The sequence below is a fragment of the Podarcis raffonei genome, chromosome 9, assembly GCF_027172205.1.
Source record: "Podarcis raffonei isolate rPodRaf1 chromosome 9, rPodRaf1.pri, whole genome shotgun sequence".
NCBI classification, from domain to species: domain Eukaryota; kingdom Metazoa; phylum Chordata; class Lepidosauria; order Squamata; family Lacertidae; genus Podarcis; species Podarcis raffonei.
Genome location: NC_070610.1, coordinates 26,971,015 through 26,981,823, shown reverse-complemented (window position 1 = coordinate 26,981,823; position 10,809 = coordinate 26,971,015). Strand labels below are relative to the sequence as shown.

Below are 10,809 nucleotides of genomic sequence, written 5' to 3'. Positions count from 1 at the left end.
ACAGGATCGGGCAGTTAGGATTGCGCTGCAGGAAGCTTCCGTTTCAACAGGACTCACCTCCAGGCAAGTAGGCTTGGTTTGCAATCATAGGCGCCTTTGCCCGGAACTGAATTTCACAGGATCGTGCCGCAAGTCTGCCTCACTCTCCCAACCAAAATAACTTCTGCACACTGTTGACCAAGTTCCACGGAGTTCAATGACAATTGCGCGCCCTGAGTTAAGTGTGCGTTGGATTGCATCCTGACTTGGCTCTCGGGTTCCCAGTATCGCTTTACAGAGGATTTAAAGCAAAGCAATGTGGGGGTAGTCTTCAACGACATGTGGAATGTCTCCAAATGTATAGAATCAGCTCCCCCCTCCCTTTTTAAAATGCACCTAAAATAAGTGGCTGGGGTGTAAGTCGTAAGAAGAGCAGGTGGTGTCTGCAGCAAGAGTTGCGCTCCTTTTTAAAAGAGAGCTCTCTATTCCACTGTAATCTTCCTCCTCCCATTCATGCTACAAACTCGCTTCTCAAACTACTATCAATACATTATACGACCATTCTATGCAAGCTTATTCGGAGTCGCAGGGCTGCTCAGTGAGACTTATTTCGCAATAAACGTGTTTATGGTTGCAGAGAAGGATATTGCTATACACGTTTACTCGAAAGTAAATCGCACTGAATTTTATGGGACAATGTGTGTAGGACTGCAGTCAGAGGTACTCAGGCATGAATAGCATAGAAATACTACCAAATGGAAGGTGGAGCACTGGCATTTTGGACGACCGGAAAGTAAATTCAATTCATACTTACAGTAGGAGGGAATAAATATACAATCAAGCACACACACAGAGAAAGCGCAAGTGCGATCGTGACCTCGTTTAAAAATTAGAAAGTTTAAAATACTAAAACCAGCTTCATATTATGCAGGGAAGGGAGCTGTGTAATTCTGCAAGGCGGCATTTTGAAGTTACATAGTTGGGGTTATGGCAGGAAAAAGTTATCGCTACATTTACCCAGTATTCTGTGTTCAGTGGAAACGCCAGAGCCGCTAACCGAGCAAGCAAACCCGATCCTATGCGGTTTAATAGGGAAGCAAATCCCTCAGAGCTCAGACGAGCTTTTTTCCACTTTAAGTATGGATCGTAAGACCAGAGTTTTCTACGTATGTATGGATCGTTATGACAAGGTTCTCAAAACTATGAAGCGAAGAACATGAAGCAACAGTTACAAGCGCCTTCCATTAGGGTCCATGGGAGCCAATGCTCAGAGCATAGCGCAGGAGAGGAGAGCTGCGCAGGAGCTGGGCTCTATGTTGAAACCCTAGAAAAGGCGAGCTCGTTGCCTCCCATTCTGCCCCCTCCAGTAGCCCAGCCGGGGCAGAAGCCCAGAGCCCCACTCAGCAGAAGGAGCAGAACGGGCCCCAAACCAAGCAGGGCTCCTGGCTAACATCTTTTGAACTAATAAAACATAAATCTCAAGGCAGGGTGGTCGTGGTGGTAGGCTGGACCACTAAGCCTAGCGTCTAACATTTCCTAACTGCTCCCCTGGAAAAAGAGACTCTTCTGGAGGAAGAGTCCCGTTGCACCTGACAGTCGCAGCGGCAGGAGCTCTGCTTTGGACACCTGCGAGGGCTTACAGGGGCTCAAAGAGAACAGAACGCGAATGGAAGATGAAGGACGAGTGAAAATGGGAACCAAATAGATGTAACGCTGGGTCCTATAAGGGAGATAACGGGTGTTGTGTTGAAACAAAGTTGGCCCCCCAAGACGCAGAAGTAATCGGACTTTTTTTTTTAGGGCTGCGAACTGGAAACTTGTAACCTGCGCCCAAGCACTTGCTGTTTTTGCCTGCCGACTGAATCTGGTGATGGAGGAGGACGAAGAAGAAGAATAGCCGGCAGCCCTGGAGTCCCTATGAAATGAACGAAAGGCACACGCGCTCCTTGCCAAGCAAGCTCCCCTCCTTTCTCTGCCTTCTTCCCCCCCCCCAGGCGGTGGAGGGGGGGAAGCTTCTCCCCTGAAAGGGCTCCCAAATAGGAAGCCCGAGGAGCCTCAGATGCGCGTCGATTTCCAGGCATCACGTGTTAAATAGTTGCTATAAATCCCCACACCCGCAGTAGAGGGGGCGGGGGAGAGATCCAGGGGAGGTCTAGAGAGAAGGAAAGGGGGGTTGGTTGATGGTGTGTTGTTGTTTTTTAAGACCAGCCCTCTCCAGAGCCCCCCTTTGTTCAGCTCTCAGACTTAAGCACCTTCCGGGCTCGCCCAGGGGCTTTTGCAGAGGCGGCTCGGCCCCAGGAGGACAGGCTCCGCAGAGCGCACGGACAGAGCGCACAGAGCCAGAGAGCGCCACCGGGAGTCACTGCCAGCCTCCGATCCTCAGCCATGTCTCGCTCGTTCTATGTGGATTCGCTCATCATCAAGGACCCGGCTCGGCCGGCTCCCTCGTTGCCGGATCACCACCACCCGCCCCCCGGGCAGGACTTCCTCATCCCGCTGGGCGTGCCGTCGCCGCTGGTCATGTCGGTGGCGGGCGGGCCGGCGTGCCCGTCGCGCAAGAGCGGCGCTTTCTGCGTGTGCCCGCTGTGTGTCAGCTCGCACCTGCACGCCTCTTCCCGGGCGGGCGCGGCAGGAGGAGCCGGAGGAGGAGGAGGAGGAGCGGGCGCCGCTGCCGCCATCCCGCTCCTCAAGGGCCACTTCCCTCCCGCTGCGGCCGGCGAGGGCCAGTATTGCCCCCGCCTGAGCCATGCCCAGCAGCAGCCAGCTCCGCAGCAGCAGCAGCAGCAGCAAGCCGGCTCGGTGGCCTCCGCGGCGGCGGCGGCAGTGGCGGCAGCGCACGCCCTGGGCCACCCACCTGTCTGCGCAGCGGCCGCCTACAGCATGAGCGACCCCCGGCGATTCCACTGCCTCGGCATGGGTAGGAGCTTCCTCCGCCGCGTCCCGCCTTTGGGGGACTGGGAGGTGGGGATGGGGATCCAGGGGGCAGCGGGGTGGTTGCAAGGAAAGCGGGGACAGGTCCACTATCAGGTCGGCTCTCCAGGTAGGGCGGAGTCCAAAGCCGGTCCTTCTGCAGCCCTTCCTTTCCGGAGTAGCTCCGGATCGTGTTCGCACCGGTTGGTGCCGAAAGAGTTAAGCGGGGAGAGGAGACCCCTCTGGGGGTTGCACCTGTGTGAGCCCCCAACCTGAAGGAGCTGTAATCAGTTCAGCCGGCAGAGCATGAGATCTTTGCTCTCAAGGTCGTAGGTTCGAGCCCCACGTTGGCAAAAGATTTCTGCATTGCAGGGGGTTCGGCTAGATGACCCTTTGGGTCTCTTCCAACTGTACAATTCTATGGTCCTCTGGAGTCTTTCCGTTTGCTCAGACGGGGTTGTGCCATAAACCAGCTCCACCACCGTCCTCGGTCCTGTCACTTGCCTACTCCGACAAGGGACATTTGATTCCGCTCCCCGCCCGTGTTGGCAGCTCACGCGTTTCCAAGAGTAAGCCCCACTGACTTCCCAAAGCATCCTCAAATCCTTCCAAGGCAACCCTCGCCCGCCCCCGGACTCCCAAGGAGAGCAAGGACCTCCTAAAACGCCCCTCTGACTTCGTGGGGATCAGCCCATCATCAAGAGCGCTAGGCTCTTAAACTCACTCAACCTCTTCCCCTCCGGGGGACCTTCAGTGGGGAAATTCAGAAGCTAAGAAGTGCGAGGACTGGCGCGTTAGTTCAGCGGGCTTCTTTTTCCATCTTCCCTAGACGCGAAGGTGAGAAGTTGTTAAAGTGAGATCTGGATACTGTAGGTAATGTTGTGAGGCGGCGGTGCAGGGAGGGCACTAAAGTGTTTCCGCACCCTATAGACTGCAGTCCTCCGTTTCCTTTTGGCCAGATTTGACGTGAGTGGGATTATCTCGCAGAAAGCAATTTGGGGATTGGTATTCCACTTAATTGAGGATAAGTGGTCAGAAAGATGCGAGGCTCCCAGAGAACAGGTGCAGAGGCCGGGCTGGCTCCGACTCAGAGCAACCCGAAGAGAGCCAGATGCGTGTCTTTGATTCTGAATGGAGCAGAGCGCGTGTATATCACAGGCTGAACCAGAATCAAGCTACCGGGTGCGTCTCTTCTTCTGAGAACAGCGGCAAACCCCAAGCCATTCTCTCGAGAGTAGTCCCATTGGCTTGAGAATCCCAGCCTGAGCCTACACCTTCAGACCGGATCAACGTTAAGTTCAGTGAAATGTGCTTTTTTCGGAGCAATAGGCTTGACGGATACGAGTTGCACATTCAGTCTTAGAATGGACAGTTTTCTCAGAGACACGGATGTGAAGGATGGATCTGACCCACGTTGCGATCCTTAGCAACCTCAACCAATCAAGGCTTGAAGCCAGTCAATGAAAAGAGCCAATAGCTCGAGGAAGATCCTATTCTGCTCTTAGCTGCGCACCAGAGTCTGACAAGCCTGCTCTGAGAATCTCAGTCTACACTTGCAATCCAGGATCAGGAAACAGGGTTACTTTGAGTAGAATTTAGGTGCATGCAGCTCATTGGGACTGGCTTCTGCAATCCGCATAGATGATCCGGATCAATGCAGGCATAAACTAGAACCTCTGAACGGTTCCTTCTAACTGGAGTTAATAATACCGAAGTTAGAATGAAGAGTTTGAAAGGTATCCTTCGGCGCGCGCCTTTCCTTCGAGCAGACGCTTTGACTTTGCTTCTTGTGTGCTTGTCAACGGTGTAAAAAAATATACTGTAAAAGTCTGCTGCCAAGAAGGGCATAAAAGAGTTCTCCCCTCTCGGATAAAACGAAGCAAGGATTGACGAGGTGTAGAACTGTAACCCCTCATTTCCATCTAGCGAGATTTGAAAAGAAGTAGACTGTTCTCACTGAAAGCTTCGATCCAGAAGCTTAACAGTTGAAAGCAGGGCTCAGCTATGGGCAATGCAGCAATGTGATTTTCATTTAAGGACAGTTGGAGCAGATCGTTACTACTTACCATTGAGTAACTACTACTTTCAGAAGAAGAAATTAGGATAGGAGGACTTCCAGTCCAGAGGCGTGGCTTGCAAGCAGCCTTAACCCCTGACACTTCCTTTGAGTAAAACCATATAACGTGATATCAGTCAACCGCGGAGTGTGCAAGCTTCTCGAGTTTCAGTTTCACCTGGCAAAGGTGAAGAGGAAAGACTACATTGGCTTCCACCTGGTTTAGCTGCTTGGGCAGAAATAAATTGCCACACATAGTGCTAGAACTCTGAGCCTTCCAGCAGAATGGATGGACTGTCGTTCCATCACAGGGTCATTCTGCACAGGTGCCTGATAAATTTGTGGAATTTGCTGCCACGTGGTGATGACCTTTGGTTAAGATGGCTTGAAAAGGGAGATGAGACTGAGTCACGGAAGACAGCTCTGTCGGTGGCTACTGGGCATCATGGCTGCCTATCCCACTTCAAGGAACAGAGGCTCCATGTCTGTGAACAGCAGTCTCTATGGAACAAAAAGCGGGTGGGGGTATTTTCCTCATGCACTGCCGCAGTTTGCAGGCTTCCCATAGTCAACTGTGCTGGTCTTGATGGTCTTTTGGTATGATCCAGAGGGGCTCTTACAGTATTATGTTCTGATGTCTCCTGTTTTTTTGGGATCAAACTAGTCACTGTTCGGTGCTCCAGCGCTTCTAGTTAAAGACCTCGTGTTTCATTTTCCTAAAACGAGTGACTCCAAATTCTCAGCGGATTGCTGGGGGAGCCACCCTACTTGTGGCTATTCCAGGCCAAGCGAAAAGCTCCCTCTGTGTTCTTTATTCCAGGACTCAGCCCGGGTTTTGGAAACATATTCCAGGACTCAGGCCCAGCATTTTAGCATTTCCTTTCTGTCGGTTGCTAACTGGGTCTTTTTGTGTGTGTCTTCTCCACCTCTCCCCCCCCCCCCAGGAGGCTCGGATGCCAGCCAGTTGCAAAACGGCAAGCGGATGCGCACGGCCTTCACCAGCACGCAGCTGTTGGAGCTGGAGAGGGAGTTCTCGTCCAACATGTACCTGTCCCGGCTGCGCAGGATCGAGATCGCCACGTACCTCAACCTGTCCGAGAAGCAGGTGAAGATCTGGTTCCAGAACCGGAGGGTGAAGCACAAGAAGGAAGGCAAAGGGACCCAGAGGAATCCGCACGGCGGCTGCAGCTGCACCGGCAACCCGGGACGTTACTCCAGGTCCGAGGACGAAGAGTCGCTCTCGCCGGCCTCGGCTAACGAAGACAAGGTCTCCCCTTTATGAAAAGGCTCCCCTTGGACTTCTTGACGGGCGATGGCAGGCAGAGGCAGCCAAGTTGAGCCGGCGGGGCCTTCTGCAAAGAAGAACAGACTCCTAAGGGCTCTGTCCATGGGCCTAGTGCTAGATTTTGTTGAATGTAAATGAACGTTCAGTTGGAACGGTATTTATAATGTAACACAAACAGTTGCAAGGCTGTTCCCCGCCCTCCACTCTCAGTTAACACACAGTTCTGCCTTCCCCTCTTAAGGGGGTGGGAGAGGAGAATCTCCTTTTCTCTTTCTTCCTCCCCAAAAATATCAGTTCCTTCTTCCTTCCAGGGTTTGTGGGGAAAAGTTTAGAAACTGGAATTGGGGGAAAAATACTGTCTGAGACTCTCTTTCTTTTTTTGGTACAGATCTTTATATGAAATGGAAAATAATAATAATAATAATCCGAATTAGAGTTGTTCGGTGCTCTCCTTTGTATGTGAATAGTTTTATATTAAATTTATATTTATATTTATTTAAATAAAGGAGTTCAGACAAGAAGTGTGGTGGCTTTCACTTTTTAAAGGGTTTATTCCCCTCCCCACCCTCTCTCTTGCCAGCATTGAACCTGAAGCACTTTGTTTCTATAGAAAGGTAAAGGGACCCCTGACTGTTAGGTCCAGTCACGGACGACTCTGGGGTTGCAGCGCTCATCTCGCTCTACAGGCCGAGGGGGAATTGTTTCTGGAGAGTGAGAAAGGGACCATTCAAGCCACCTTAGTCTGTCGCAGCAAAAGCAAGGAAGAGTCTTGTGCCACCTTAAAGAGTATCCATTGCATAATGGCATAAGCTCCTGTGGGTTACTTCATCAGATGCGCAAAGCTTTGGCCCAAGTGAGGAAACTACATGCAAAATGTTGTGTATGTTTGTGAGGGTTGTGAACAGTGTCAGAGGGAGATGCAAAATGCCAGGAAAATGCCATATAGTATTTCTAAACTCATGGCACATGCCTTTCTAATCAGAGTCCCTATCCAGGATTGGGGGTGGACAGTGTATGTGTTTCTGAAGAGGAAAATGTATCCTTTTCACTTTCCTCTCACTCAATTCCTTTCTGTATAATGTGGGAAGGATTTTTTTATTAAAAAAAATTCAAAAAAGTACAATTTTACTCCTCTAGTTCTGAGATGATTACTACATTCTCACACACTTGATTTTATGTGCTGCGTGGAAGCTCAGAATACACAGATCTGTGAGGGGTTGGGGCGCCAATTACCACTGCAGGGTTGTGTTGTTGCTTTAAAGAACTGCTGTTTCCCTTCGCTCTTGACGGAGAATGAAGCAAGCAGCCTCACCAAAGTTTTTCTTCAGTTTGCATGAAGCAGCTTGAGGAATGACAGCCAACAAAACAAGCTGTCTCCTCTTGCCCTTCTCCCTGTGTCCATTAAGGTGAGCAGTCAGAGCCATATGGGAGCTGCTTTTCTATAGCCTGATCCCACATGGTTAAGGGATGCCTCGGAAAGAGACAACCTACATAAGAATTTCCCTATTTCTCTGTGCTTGAAATCTATAGTTGTGCAGCAGACACAGGCAGTACCATATAGGGAAACTATTATTGCCCCCCCATTATACATTTTGCAGTATTCTACTTAGAATTCAAACTTTCTACTCATCCTAGTCATCTTGGTATTTGAAGAGAGTTGAATTTCATCTTCTCTTTTCTACATTCCCCACCTTCACCCCTACTTCCAGGCTACTTCAAGGAAAAGCAAGTCAATTCCTTCTCCTGAACTCTGTTTCCTTTTCTCATCACTGCATTGCTCACCTGCTCTTCCCCATTTTGAAGGTCCTGGAAGCTCACAGTTCCTGGCTAGAACATTGTGTATGTGTGTTTCAATTTCCTTTTCAAATTACAAACTACTGGGTGGTATTCAACCAAGCGTTACTCAGAGTACACTCATTGAAATTAACAACTGTACGTTATCTGGGTTTACTCCGAGTAGGGACTAGCACTGAATACTATCTAACGTCTTCTGGCCACTTACAGAATCCACCAGCTATATAGAAAACCATGGCTTTATTTAGGGTTTTGCTCCCAGATTGATAGGGATGGAACCACTCAGGGTGGGGACCTGCAACAATACATTGCAGCAGTCCTTAACAATAATGTTCCTGTTCAGGACTCCAACCAGTCTGGAACATAAGCTTTGAAGCCAATGGTGTTTGGAACTCATGGAGAAGAAGGAAAGCCTCACAAGGAAAGGAGAGAAGAAAAGTTATTCCTTTCCTTTCCACCACCCTTGTGAGACTTTGTCATATAGCAATACAGGACACAGCTTGCATTCCCTGACCCAACCCTAATCTCCACCTTCATTCTAGGCTGTTGGGAGCTTAAGCAGACCTATTCTGCCCCCCCCTCCACTTTTCCAGCTGACTCTCTAAGCATTGTGTAGAATTATAAGCATTTCCAAATGTGCTGTAAATGAGAGGTGTCATGGTAGCTTTGCAGTGCCCAGTGTTTATATTGCCGATTGTGGCCTAAGGCTGGTTTGGGTTTCCATCTAGAAAACATCTGTGCAAGGTGCTCCTGGGGTTACCACAAAAATCAAGTTGCTTAAATTCCTCCTCAGGATGACAACCCAACCCCCAATCAAAATCAATTGCTTGGTTCCAGTAGAACATACCTTGTGAATAGCATGAGGCCATGTTGCATTATTAAAGCTATCCAATCTATCTAATTTCCTTTTTCTTTTGTACTCTCTTACGAATTCTGACCAAATTGAATGGGTTGAGAAGGAGGAGCACTAAAGTGCTTCATACACAATGGCACTAAAGGGTTTCATCAATGCCTATGGGTTTGGGATGAAAACGGTCTCTGCCCGAAACGGTACTGGCCGAAACTGTACTGCTGAGACATTAGGTTCCTTGCTTTTAGCCCCTGTATTGCATGTGATTGCCACACATTTGCTTCCAACCAGGCTCGCGGCTGACCCAAGTCAAGGAAATAGGCCTCACCTTCTCCCAACATCTCATTCCCTACATTCTGTCTATCACCAGGGACACTAGTTGAGAAGACTTTAGTGTCTCACCAGATCTGCTTCTGGAGCTTTAGTCAAACATTAGGACAGGATACTAGCCAACTAGTTTTTGTAAATTGCCAGTTTGAGCAGCACACAAATGCTGATGGCATAGACATCACTCTTCTCCCCCCACTGCCTATATTTTGCCTTTGGGCTGCCAATCCAAAAGCCACTTGGAATTCCACAGAAAGCCAGGCTTTTGTTAGGGGGGGTAGAACCTCAGATTTGTATTGATTTTTGTTCATTTTTACTTATGGGGGGGGAAGCTGTCCCCCTGCTCCCCCTGGCTACGCCCATGGTGGGGCCACAGGAAGGAGACAAGGTTGAAAGAGGGCTATGATCAGAAAAAGGTGTGGAAATGTTCAAGGAGGCAGGAGATGATATATTCTTCAATTATATCCTTCCCAACTTGTGTTAACAAGTTCTACAATTTAGCAGAGTAACATTCCCCTTTTTTAAAATTTCACAGCGGATAACGTCTTTGCCAGGCTTTCATAATTCCTGGTAAATCTCCTTTATTCCCTCTTAAAAAGAATAGACACAACACAGTCTTATATAAAAGTATAAAATAGTTTACTCACACACATTCTGTTCACAGATGGATCCCAGAAGGCAGACTTAAATTACAAAATATATACACTTGGAATCTATCCCATATGGAGATAGTTCCTTAGTCCTCTCTTGGAAGCCAAGAGAACACCTCAGGCTAAGGAGATGTTGCTTCTTCGAGGAATGGAGTCAGAGAGAGATATGGCAGCCTCCCCTGTGCTGTTTTGTTACCTGCGTAGGTGAGGGCACTCACCTCTGGTCACATGTAGAGGAAGTTTGTCCCAGGAGGAAACAGGAAGTTCCGACTGGCTGGTCCAGACATCCCCTTTTAATGTCCACTCTAGGAATGTTGTATGTGATTGCCCTGTGTTTTACACCCCACAAAAGGTTGGAAAACACTGATTTAACTTTGTGACCTTCCCTCAAGTGTTAGACTGATACTCTTTGAGTTGTTCCTTCTTCTTTCATCTGTACCATGGGAGAAAACACATAATTGTGTGCTTCTCCTGCTGAGAACAAAGAGCAAGCATGGCTCTTTGTATCTCCACCTTAGGTAGATAGGTCTTTCCTAGCAAGTACGCATACCCTTAAATAAACTTAGCTTTCTTATTTTCCATTCTCAGAGTCTTGGTGTGATTATACCCAGGGTAAAGTGTGCTCCTCCAGCAGTATTCAGTTCAACTTGTGTGTGTGTGTTGACACCAAAGACCATCATGTATAAGGACAAACTTTATGAAGTTTCCTCCTGGAAACAAAAATGCAACTAAAGAGCTCGTTCTTTGAGGTTACCTTTGATGCAAACACCTCTCTTGTGAAGATAATTTATTCTGGTACAAAATCTTTGTACCTCACCCCTTCTGCACTTGAATACCCTCAAGTTTAAAGACAATAGAATTTGCTTGGAAGTAAATGAGATTAAGGGACACGGGTGGCGCTGTGGTCTAAACCACAGAGCTTAGGGCTTGCCGATCGGAAGATCAGCAGTTCAAATCC

The 10,809-nt window shown here is 48.8% G+C and overlaps 1 protein-coding gene across 1 annotated transcript; it reads left to right on the top strand.

Moving 5' to 3' along the window:
• Positions 1-2,353: 2,353 nt before the first annotated feature.
• GSX2 (GS homeobox 2) lies at positions 2,354-6,575 on the top strand. The gene is made up of 2 exons (XM_053404438.1): positions 2,354-2,896; positions 5,890-6,575. The coding sequence occupies exons 1-2, from the start codon at positions 2,365-2,367 to the stop codon at positions 6,225-6,227; spliced, it is 870 nt and encodes a 289-aa protein (XP_053260413.1). The 5' UTR covers positions 2,354-2,364; the 3' UTR covers positions 6,228-6,575.
• The last annotated feature ends 4,234 nt before the right edge of the window (positions 6,576-10,809 follow it).